The sequence below is a fragment of the Phyllostomus hastatus genome, unplaced genomic scaffold (genome assembly GCF_019186645.2).
Source record: "Phyllostomus hastatus isolate PE091 unplaced genomic scaffold, TTU_PhHast_1.1 phas_contig_86, whole genome shotgun sequence".
NCBI lineage: Eukaryota > Metazoa > Chordata > Mammalia > Chiroptera > Phyllostomidae > Phyllostomus > Phyllostomus hastatus.
The window spans coordinates 7,270,891-7,283,188 of NW_025333977.1; the positions used below are offsets into that span (position 1 = coordinate 7,270,891).

Sequence of the window (12,298 nt, forward strand, 5' to 3'; positions counted from 1 at the left end):
GAACTCAAAATCCGCTATGTAAATAAATGACACTGAAATGCACCTACTAGGTCTGGCAATCAGAACATCATCGGTCCCCTAGGCCTAACCCGACTTAGTGAAGGCTTTGTGGGACGGGGCAACGGGACATATCTGACTACAGAGGTGACGTTTATAAGTAAAGACAGAAGTGACTAATTGCTGTTTTTGAGGAACTTTTGAGGCTGTCAAGGACAGGAGAAGATTAGTGAACTGTGACGTGTGGTCAAGGAAAAGAAGTTTTTTCTAAAATAAGAGTGTAGAGCATGTCTGAAGCCACGAGGCACCTTATGTCATCCTTACGTCACTTCAGTGCCATCTACACATCATTTTAACTCTCTGTCCCTGAGACTCTCATGTACACGGGGTTTCTGCCCCTCTTACATGTGGGGCTTCCGTGCATACATATGTATTAAATTGGGTTTTGTCTTGTTAATCTGTCTCAGGTGGATATAACTGTGAGACCAGCCTAAAGAGCCTTGAGGACAGAAGAAAGTGTCCTCCTCCCCCACGGTGGCAAGGCGAAGAAACCAGGATTCTGGTATAAGCAGGAGACTCGAGGGCAGAAGGGCCGGTATACAGGGCAGAGGGGGAAATGGTCAGCAGAAGCCTGTGGGGCCCCAAGAGAGCAATCTGAAAACCGTGCTTTTGCACTGCATAGCACATCTGATCTGGCTAGTGTTGGTAGTTAGCTAGTTAGTAACAAAGGAAGAAAGCAAAGGGAATCAGACGCTTTTTAAGCTTCATAAACTAGGGAGCTGAATCAGAGATTAAGCCTAATCTACTAGAAAGCTGAACTGGACATTAAACCTACTTTGCTGGGAAGTTGAAGCATTCACAGGCTCCCCAGGAGGCCGCCACATTCTCCACCCTCAGGACTTGATCCCCAAAGCAGACAGGTAAAATCTCCCCAGAACTGCTGGCCAGTCCTGGGGTTACGGGTGTGGGGGGTGGGGGTGGAATTTCTAAGCTGGGCACAAGCACGGTAGAAATCCAGAGGGGAGGGGGAGGTCCTCCTACCTTGAGGCAGGGCAGTAGGAGCCAAAATGGTGACATAAAGGGGCAGGGCCTGGTCTAGGGAAAGGATCCAACTGGATGAGGACCTGAAGCCCAGGAGGTCTAGGAAAGGGACTGGTTGAGGGGAGGGCCCAACACAAGCCCCGGGGGGGGGGGGGAGCCAGGAAGAGGATTGGGTACTTTGAAAGAGAGCTCACTACACTAGTTCTGGAAAACAAGAGAATACATTGAGGATGATCAGGAATCTCAGGGCAGTTGCTGCTAGAGCCTGCACACCCTCCACATCCCTGAGGGTGTATCATTTCCCTTCATTCCAATAAACCTCGCCACTATGCTTAAACTGCCCCTCTGCATGTGCCCTTTGAAATGATTTCTCGTGACACCACAAGAACCCATTTTCACAGGCAACAATCTGCCCCCCTCCCTGCTCTGCTGACTCCCCCCTCCAGACTGATGCTTGCTGACTGGATTGCAGTGATGTCTGCCTCAGACCTCCCAAAGCACTTATTTCAACACCTCGTCCACATGTACACATTATGCCTTTACCTGCAAACTTCATCCACAGAGATTGAGGTACTCTGTAAGAAATATTTAATATATGATTTGCAAATCAGGGCCAGGGAAAATATAAGTTATAATTGAAAGCCAGACAAGAGGAGTTAAGAATGTGAACATGCGGAGAGATTTTAAGTATTTGTAGTATTGGGTTGGGGTCCACCCCTTTCTCACTCCCCTCACTCATCTCCGGAAAGCATTACAATTTCAATTCTCATCAAAATTAAGTCTTGGCTTTTCTTCAATCCGTGTAGTATATAACCTTCTTCATGTTCTCTAATACACAGATGCTGCTAGTTTCAAATTTCTCTGGCAAAACAAATGCAAATAGGGTACTATGCATTGTGGGTAAAATGGATCTGTTGCCATGGGGAATATTTCCACCACCTTCAAAGAATAACCCATATCGTTCCATTTTAAGAAATCTGCCTTTTCTTCCTTGCTCATGAAAAGCTCAGGCTCTCTTTCTTTAATTAGCATGAAACAGGAACAGTGAGCGACTGAGTACTTGGTGCAAAAAAAAGAAAAAAAAACTTAGGTGAAATGAGATCACAGAAAATAGACATAACAGCAAAACAAGTAAATACTGTTATCTCTTTATGGAAAATCCCAAAGTTAATAAAGAAAGGGCAATTACAATAAGAAAATCATCCTTCTTATAAGCATGTCTAAACTTGATTGTCTCAATCTTGGCATTAATTCCTTTTTTGGGGGGGCATTAATTTGTTTCTAATATCCCAAAGTAAATTTAAATTTCTCAAGCAACCATCACCACATCCTTATTGCCACTCCATCCCTATTCTTTCAATAAATTAATTTATCCACCCAAAGGCAAGTTAAAAATGTGATTTCTGTGCATTTATTTTTTTCTGCTTTATACCTAAAATGGAAATGCATATGACTAATGAATAAGGACAGCTGATATAATTTTGTGTATAAGTTACAAATGCTCTGATAATTACAAGAAACTAAGTAAGAAACCAGAGACTTTATTTAGCTCGTTGCCAACAGGAACCACATGTAATACAAATAATCGCTTTTGAGTTAAAATCTCAGCAGAGAGCCCTGGCTGGCGTAGCTCACTGGATTGAGTGCGGGCTGCAAACCAAAGTGACGCAGGTTCAATTCCCAGCCAGGGCACATGCCTGGGTTGCAGGCCATGACCTCCAGCAACTGCACATTGATGTTTCTCTCTCTCTTTCTCTCTCTAAAAAATAAATAAATAAAATCTTTTAAAGAATCTCAGCAGAACATTTCCAAAGGCATGTCCCATTTGACAAAGCTATTCTGAGAGTACATCACGCCCATGCTTTTTTTTTAGCTAGTTGGATGTTCTGATACTAGTGATGCTGGAAGGTAACTGGAACTAACACTCCAAGTTCTAGACCCACGCCGACCAATAGAGCAGGTGCGAGCCACATCTGGCTACTGGGCACTTGAAATGTGGCTGGTGCAAACCGAGATGTGCTGCAGGTCAAATATCGACCAGAACTCTACGACTTAGTGTAAAAATTAACCTCATTAATGTTTACTTTGATCACATATGCAAATACTTTGTTTATTTTGGGTTACACAAATTTCTTGAAAATCTAGAATGTCTCCCAACTCTGGCCTCAATATTCCTACCAGGTACACCTGTTGGGGGTGCGGAGGAGCCTGAGAACTCCAACTCCATCTGAACCCCACCACTCACATGACATCTGCAGATCCGCTTCAAGCAGGACAGAAAAAAAATTTAATAAAAAAGATTAATATGAAGTGTTACTCCTACCCCAATGTTGTCAGGAGAGTGGATTCAAATGAGATGCGTGTGAAATTGTCTTTTAAAAAAATAAGGTGAGATCACTTTTCTAGCCCAGAGTTACCAGTTCGTTCCAGAAGTATCCGATTTCACACTGTACTACCAAGTAGGTTAACAAGTCTTCTCAATTCTTGCTGTAGAACTACCCAAAACAAAACACTCGAAAGTTTTTGTCTGGTCTATTAGAGAAAACACCCAGGGGAACTGTCTGGCATTCCAGAATTCAAAGCACTCTTCACTGGGGAATCAGAGAGACTAAGTAGGGTCAGGTAGAGTCACTAATGATTTAACAAAGACGTGGCTAAACACATTTGGTTCACTGTATCTGCATGTTCCTTGAGATTCCTTGAGAGCACTTCATCCTTCCTTTGGACAAACCTGCAAAACTCACAAAGAACATACATCTACCCGTGATTTTCAACCTTTTTCATCTCATGGCACACATAAACTAATTACTAAAATTCTGCAGCACATCAAAAAAATATATTCTTTGTTAATGTGACTAAAAAAAAAGGTATAATTCATTTACACCAGATGGCTACTGTTGTGTTGGCCATTGTCTTTTTTTTTTTTAATTTGAAAATCTAAATTAAAGAGGTCAGTGGCCCTGACTAAATAAACAGGTATCGCATGTTTTAAAAATTCTCAGCCCTGGCTGGTGTAGCTCAGTGGATTGAGCGCGGGCTTCGAACCAAAGTCTCACAGGTTCGATTCCCAGCCAGGGTACATGCCTGGGTTGCAGGCCATAACCCCCAGCAACCGCACATTGATGTTTCTCTCTCTCTCTCTCTGTCTCCCTCACTTCCCTCTCTAAAAATAAATAAATAAAATCTTTAAAAAATTCTTGTAGCACACAGTTGAAAATCTTTGATCTACCTTATGGGAAGGTGAAAAAGTAACAATTAGTTATATTGTTTCTTCACAAAATCTATACCCACTTTTAGCTGTTGGAAGTAAATGTAAATAGTTATTCCCATTCCAACTGATACAGTATCTTCAAAAGAATGAAAGTAATTTAACAGTTTCCAAAGCAAGTTGCATTGTCTCAGTATGTACAAACACAGGTTTGACTGTTAATCCTTTTTCTCAGCAGCTATCAAAGGACAAACTAAACCATGCCACTGCTCTCACACTCACCCTAAAAATAGACTTACTATCTCCTTCCATTTGTCAACAGGTTGCAGTAGTCTTTTCTCCCAAGAGCACCCTAACCATTGAAATACACTGCAAATACTGCTGAGTCAAGTTAAGGCCTTTAAGGCTTAAACTCTAACTACCATATTTTTCGGACTGTAAGACGCACCTAGGGTTTAGAGAAGGGAAATAGGCAAAAAATTTTTAAAGCAAAATATGTGGTAAAGTATTTAATAACATAAATAACATAATATTTCACCAATATAAATGTAAACAAACCTGAACGGTAGCATCAATAACCATTATTTCTCCCAAGTTTGGCAGGGGGTGGGGGGGGGGGAGGAAGGCAAGTGCGTCTTAGAGTCTGAAAATACGGTAGCTAGCTGTTAGAAACCAGAATGGGTGAGTCAATGAGGTGAGGGAAGAAAGGCCTCAGAGAAGGCCAGTAGGAGACCACAAAAGAGAGAAAGTATCTCTTTAAGTCACAATTTGCCACTGAACGTAGAGATATTTTCAACTTCCCGATTTATTTTACAGGGAGATAGGAGTGGATTCAACAAATTGTACCAATTACAAAGAAATACCACCCACTGAGCCCCAGGAGAAAAAAGTGAAGCAGGAATTCTGCATTGGCTTCCTGAAAGGACCACTTCACCGTGGCAAGGCGGCAGGCCGCACCTCCATCCCCTACCTGCCCCAACACCTCCCCATGCTCCGCCATTTGTGCTTTCAGCCTCGCTGAAGAAACCAAGTAGAAAATAAGGCAGGGAACCGGAGCTCAAAAAAGTGTACTGCTTTTCACCTCCACTTAGCACCACACTCATTGACAGAAACCAAACCTCATTCCAATACCAATCCAACAATTATTCCAGAATATTAGATTTGTTTTCTTAAACAATACAAGATAGGCGAAAGTCAGTAAAATAGAGCTATAAGCTCATTTAAGTTGGATAAATTTTATTTACTTTCTGGGTTACTTTAATAACTATTCTAAAGTTCACATCCATTACTTGCTGGCCACCAAAGGAACCAAATAAAAAATTCAGTTTCAATTCTTGCCTTTATTTAATTACACCCAATAATGATCTGTGCGTGCTAGAGGAAAGGTGAAAACAAGGGCGGGGACTATGGGCTGCAAACAGAGATTAAAATGAAACTGGAGTGGTACAAATTCTCTCCATCAGTGAACGCATGGCACGTGACAGAGCTGACTGTGCAGGGCACGGAGGCCAGCCCTGCTCACCTCTTCCACGATGCACCTGTTCTTGATCTTCAAACGCTCTTTCCCCCCTAGGTCTTTTTCTCAAGCCCACAGACACAAACTGCCTAGTTCACCTTTCCTTCTTTACTCATTAACATGCACTGTGCCATATACTGGGAATGCAGTGAAGAATAAACAGACAACCCCTGACCTCACAAAATGTACAGCCTGGCGAAGGAAAACAATCTCAGTAAAGGCCTACTCGAGATGTGTTACAACACGCTCCAGTGTCGGGAAGTGCTCTTGCAGTAGGATGCTGACGGTGAAGCTACTTCAACCATCCGAAGAGATGCTGGTATAACCTGGAATAGTGGCTGCAGGGATATAAATGACTTCAAAACTGACTGACTGTAAACAGGTGGAAGGAGAGGAAGAGACAAGGAAGATGCCTGGATCTCTGCCCGGGCATTTTGGTGGATGAAATGCCATTCATGTGAGAGGCAACAGTGGTGTGTAAACCTGTAGACAGGTTTAACGAGAGGTGCCTGTCTGAAGTCTAAACAGAGGTGTCCAGAGTGGGTGGTTGGAAACTATGGGCAAAGCTTGGGGAGCAGTCTAGAAACAGACTGGAGGCTGTAAGGACTCAAGTGGCAGCTGAAATCATAAAGTGAGAAACACCAACATTTGGGTAAAAGGAGGAAACTGGGCGCATGGAGGGAAATGAGGGCAAGGTTCTAGGCCTGGGTGGCTGGAAGTTAAATGAGTCCCTACCTGCTGGCTTCTACATTCTCCCCCGGGTCTGCTTCTGTCCCCTGGAGTTATGGCCATATGTGCAAAGCATCATTGTCAAGACAAGTGCAAGTGCACATACAGTGCATTTCTCACTCTCCACTTACCCGATGCCCCCTCCTCAATCTATTACAACCCAGCTTCACTCTCACTGCCACCCAAACTGTCCCCCCTTGGAAGTAATGAATGTCCTGTTTTTCTCAACAATCTCCTAACGGGAAGACCCACTGGCCTCACTTCCGAGTCGGCTGTCTGAGATCCCCTCACCCTCCAGTTCTCCCGTCGTTCACCTTCTGTGCACTTGCTAGAGGTGGCTGTTCCCCAGCATCACATTTCCTCTTCTCTTCCAGTCCTTCTGGCCTGTCCTGGTCAACCTTACACAGATGCTACCTACCTATCACCAGTGGCTCTCAATTCTCTATCACAGATCCTGGCCTTTCTCCTGGATGAGGTCCTTTGTTTAAATCTCCTTTACCGGATATTTCCGCTTTCATTCCCCTCAGGCACCTCAAATAGAACCTGCTTAAACTTAAGCTCATTGTCACCTCTCTAAAACTTGTTCCTCTTTGCTTTATCCCCTGCAGGTTAGTGACATCACCATTCACTCAAGCCAAAAATCCTACGGCTTTTCTCCAAGTTTTTCTTGCCACTCCTTCAACCAGTCAGCTATCAGGTTCTACTGCATCTCCCTCAGAACAACTTTCCAGATCAAAGAGGAAGCCCAACACCACGCTGCTGTGTTTCAACAGAAACTGTCCATGTCCAGGTCGTCCCAGATGGAGACGTGCATTAGATCCATCAGCTCTGTCTGCCTCCAGAACTGCTCTGGAGTTTTGCATCATTCAAGACAATGGTATCAGGGTGTAACCTCACTTCTTGGTGCCACTGCGGGGGAGGTGGGAGAGGCACTTGAACTTGACAGATGTTTACCATTTCTCCTCCCCTTATAAGCTCTCGAAACAGCCTCTGGATCTCTGCCCACCCAAAGTGTGCTCAGCAGTGATATATAAGGAACTTGTTAAAAAATGTCAAATCTCATGCCCCACCCCACATTTTCTTTTAGGAATGACACAGTTCACATCAAATGTTTGAGAAGTGCTGGCTAGATGCTTTCTACTTGTATGCACTGAATTTCTCCACTCCCAAGGCACATCACACCCGTTCAGGTCTCTGTGACTTTCAAGAGCTGCATCTTCTGCTGGGAATGTCCAATCAAACCTGCACCTAGCAGTCCTATACTAATGTAAGAGCCCCGAGCGCAAGCACAGTAAATAGGAGGCCATAAATATGTGAAGGGTTGGATCATTTAATATATTAATTAACTGATGAGCCTGAGGGGTACTCAGGCTCACTCAGCTAGAAGGTGAGTGTTAAGCAGTTAGAAATAAAGGTCCATGAGTCAAAGGAAAGATGGGCTGAGCTGCAATCTTTTTAAGTCACTAGCAACGATTTGGAGGGTAGAATAATGGACAGGTAAGCTCACCCAGCTTTAAGACAGAGACTGAGAAGAGGACTGTAAGCCATATCATGGGGAAGGCCGACACTGAAGGGTCCTAATGTAGAAGGTTGTGTAACAGGCTAACAGGGTGGGAAAGGACCACAACAGGTGCCAAGGAGCTCCAAAAAAAACACAGATGGATCTGGGACATGTTATCATTACCTGTGGCAACCGAAGCAGAGGTGGGGAGGGTGTGGAACAGAGCAATGAGGCTGGAGATAAAGCAGGTGCTTAACATCTTCAGACTACCAACTGGATGAGGCAAGTCTAGTGAAATGATCCCTACGAGGACCGAGAGAGCAACGGAACTGACAAGAGGTACATCACACACATGGGCCTAGTGGCAAAGTGGCTGAAAACTTTCAGTCAGCAACATTTGCTGAACACTTAGCCATCGCCACACACTACAAGCTAACACTGACTGGGACTATAACAATAAACAACACAGGCCAGACCCCTGCCCTCTGACCTAGTGCAATGAGATAGACGGAGTAATTGATGGAAACCCCACAACAGGTAGGTTAAGGAGCCAATAGAGGGTGGCTCGCCTTGGAGGAGAGGCAACTTTTGCTCTGGTGGTTGGTATAATGGCAGGAATGTGAATATTAAGAGAGAGGTATATGGAAGGATAAAGTCCACATCTAATAATCTTCAATATACATACTCAAATGAAAAGACTCCGCGAAAGCAGAAAGATAAACATCTCACTTTGGTCCTCAACAAGTCTGAGAAAGCAGGACCCTCATTCTTGACACATAACACGACTGAGGCACACGGAGAAGGCAGAGGCCCAGCTGCCATCAAATGGCTTAACAAGTGGCCAGTACATTTTTAGTTCCACTCATGTGGACAGTGTGAAAAAATAGCAACACCCCAAACTTTAACAAGATCCCAGCTGCTGCCACTGCCGCCAGTACATGAGCCACAGTAGTCTACAACACCAGTCTAAGCCCTGGATCCTCGTGGTTTCAACAAAGATAAAGGATTTAAAAGCTAATAATAAAAACTTTTGTACGTGGCACACAGCCAAGCCAATAAATGACTCATAACCAGTAACAGAAACTTAGGATGTGAGTTAGAGGTAATCAAAGAGTAAAGACAATAGCTGCTTTAGGGGCAGACGAGCATAGTTATGAGAACAAGGATTAAGGAGGACATGTGTGATCTTGGCAAGTTATAGAACCACCCTGTGCCTCAGTTTCCCTTCTTGTACAACAGGGATCATCATAATACATGCCCTCTAGGGTTGCTAGGTAGATTGAGTATATGTAAAACCCCCTAGAACAATGCCTGGTATTTAATAACTGCTCGGTCAAGGCTTTATTTTTACTACCATTGCTGATGCTCTACTACTGCTGCCACTACCATTACTGCCACTGTAGTATGACTTGCTACTAGGTTGGCAATTAAAATGCATCAAAAGGGGTTCTACCAGCAACAACAGTATACCAAAAACTCTTTACAGCCCATATAGAGGCAGCTCTAGAGGAAGCTCTACCACTGATAGCACTGCGACTTTTAAACTGTGTAAGCCCCCACCTTGTTTTGCCAATTGTAGGGTCATGCCACCACTCCACTTGAGTTCACAGCAATAGATTTCTAAAGGGGCAAGGAGTGGCAGGAAAAAATAGTCAAAACCATACGTCAGTCACATAGGTTTTGAGTCGTCTACTAAGCTGGAAAATTAAAAATAGTCGTCTTGTTCAGCTAAAGACAATAGACCTGTAATGAGATGTTCTCTGCACCCTGCTGTACACATTATGAGCAGCATAACTCGGTAAGTATCAAGATACTCTTGGTTGAGACTGTGCCTGCCAAAGCGAGGCATCCAGAAAAAAAAACAGACCATTATCCCCATATTCCTAAAAAAAAATTCCTCTTCGTGGCTTATGTTCTTCCACTTCTGCAGTTTAGATGCAGCCTGAAACACTTCTTTCCACAGAGGACACGAACTCGTGTTCTCCGTGCGAACTTCGGTTTAGTCCTTGACAAAACAGAAATGGGAATGTACCATGTAAACTGGTTGCTGACCCTTCTTCATCTTCTCCAGAAGACTGATTTGGAAATTTCAGCCAAGTCTACATGACGTGTATCAAAAAGGTGAGGGTGGTGCTGTAGACGCAGACTGATGATTAGACTTGGTAATCGACTGTGGGTCCCAAGAGTGAGGCTCACAGCTGTGGCACCCAACAATGACATTACCATTTCAACAGGAAGTAGAGGGCCATCCCCCACAGAAAGGGCCGCCTGGCCCTGCTTTAGAGCACTTAAAAGAAAAAAAATTATCCTTCCAGAGGCTACAGTGTGCCTCCTAGGGTCCCATTTACGGATTTTTTTTTAAATGGATCATTTGGTTATAAAATGAGACAAATGTTTATTTTGACAACATCAGTTGCTTAAAAAACTGACAAGGAAATGGATCAGATTTTTTAAAATACAAAATGATTATGTTTCCTAATGTTCCACAGATTTTTTTTAAATGCCTCCTTTTCGCTCCTGATAAAGGCACGGCTGAAAAACGTACTACTTGGCTCTTCCTTTAGAAATTACCCTATACTAGTCATCCCGTCTTATCTCCAAAATGAATGACCTCATCGAGGTTACCGAGTTCCCCCTTGCACTTTGCACCGGGACTGCGCAAATCAATACCGCAGTTTTGCAGGAACCTGCTTTTGATTGCCCAGCGTCTACTTCTCTGAGTTACCGCCTAGTTAGAGGCTCGCCTCTCCGACCAGACCGAGAACCTTCAGGTACCGTTCACACAGCGCCTCTTTCCTAGAGGTAGCTTGGACGATCTCGGGCTTAGTGTGCATTTAATCATGGCGTTTGTAATTCAGTCTCCCCGCTTGCACTGCTCGACACCTGAAAACTCGCCGCTCAAGGCTTCTGAAATCGGGTAACCCTGGACAGACTCGACTCGGCGGCTAACAGGGGCAGGGCAAGAGCAAATAAAGCAAAGCCCGAACTGGCGGCGAAGAATGGAGCAGGACCAGCCGCAGGCGCAAACCCAGCACGCCGCGCCCACCCACCCACCCGCACCCCGGGAGCCCCTCCACTGCGCCCCTTATCCCGGGGCTCAGCCCCCCGCTCTGCCGGCGTTCCCCACCCGAGACACCGCACGCCCTGCACGGCTCCCTCCACCTTCCGAGCGCCTCCACCTACTCGGCTCTCGCACCCAGCCGAGCAAAATCACCCCTGCAAATCCGTCCGCCCGGCCACCACTGCCGCAGCGACCCCAAATCGCGCCCGCCCCCTCCCCCACGCCGCATTGTTCCCGGCTAGCTGCAGGCAGCCAGCGCCCCGGGGGTGGCCGGGCAGTGGGGACACTAGGGACCGCATCGCCTCCACTCACCGGCGGCTCCGCACAGGAGCAGCAAGCGCAGCAGAAGCGCCATGGTGGCGGCCCGGCGGTGGGCGGCGACTGCAGGTGGGGGGCTCTCGCCCGGAGTCCGAGTCTCCCGGCGCCCGGCGCGCTCCCGACTGGCTGCCAGCTGCCGCACCTCTGCACCGCAGCCTCACCCCGCCCCTCTCGCAGGTGAAATCGTCACTTCCGGCAGTGGCGGAGTCCCGCGCGCACCGCCAGGCTCCGCCGGGCGCGTGGGGTTGACATGGCAACCGGGCTCCGGGCTCCGTGCGCGGGCTGAGCCGGGCCCTCCCCTTCGGGAACTCCCGGGTGCGCCGCGCTGCGCGTAAAGGAGCGCGGGCAGCCGGTGGTGCCAGCCTGAGCTGCGATGCCCGCCTCCATACATTCGGATAAACGGGGACCCGTGCCCGGGACCGGCCAGCCCCTCTCCCCGGAAAACTACAGTGAGCCCTTGCTTCAGGGGGCGACACCGGACTGGGCTCGCCGGCCTGCCGGGGATCTGCTGAGCTGATGGTGCGTTCGGCCCCGCCTGCACTCATCCTCCCTTGGGAGCAGGGTGAGCGCCTCGGGAAACGCGCCCTGTCTCCGGCGGTTTGCCGCAGGGACCAGAGCTCCAGCCCAAGACCCTGGGGAAGTGAATGGGCAGCCCGGGCTTTTGCTTCCAGCTCTTTGAGCCGGGTGGGCTGATAGAGAAGGCTCCAAAAGGCTTTTCCCCATCTCCAGTGATGACTGAACCTCTAAACGTCAGCTAGGGATTTGGGGGAAATAACCCGGACTGGCTTTCCTCGCCGTGTATTTAATGGTTATTCTAGCCCTGAAATTGGCCAAAGATGGTTCAAGTTTTGGGGGCCGGGGTTTTTTGGACTGGGGAATAAGAGATCTTGAGTCGCCGGGTCAGCCCAGCCAGGCCCCTTTTGCCCC

At 46.6% G+C, this 12,298-nt stretch overlaps 1 protein-coding gene across 4 annotated transcripts in view; it reads right to left on the minus strand.

Annotated features, from left to right (window-relative positions):
* Positions 1-11,552, minus strand: part of CXADR (CXADR Ig-like cell adhesion molecule) — a 50,678-nt gene extending 39,126 nt beyond the window's left edge. For all 4 annotated transcript variants that reach the window (XR_006787232.1, XM_045852114.1, XM_045852115.1 and 1 more), the window contains exon 1: positions 11,366-11,552. Coding sequence is in view for 3 of the 4 variants with exons in the window: in XM_045852114.1 (XP_045708070.1) it covers positions 11,366-11,408 (43 nt within the window). In the remaining variant the exon portion in view is untranslated. The remainder of the gene's footprint in view (positions 1-11,365) is intronic.
* Between the last annotated feature and the right edge of the window lie 746 nt (positions 11,553-12,298).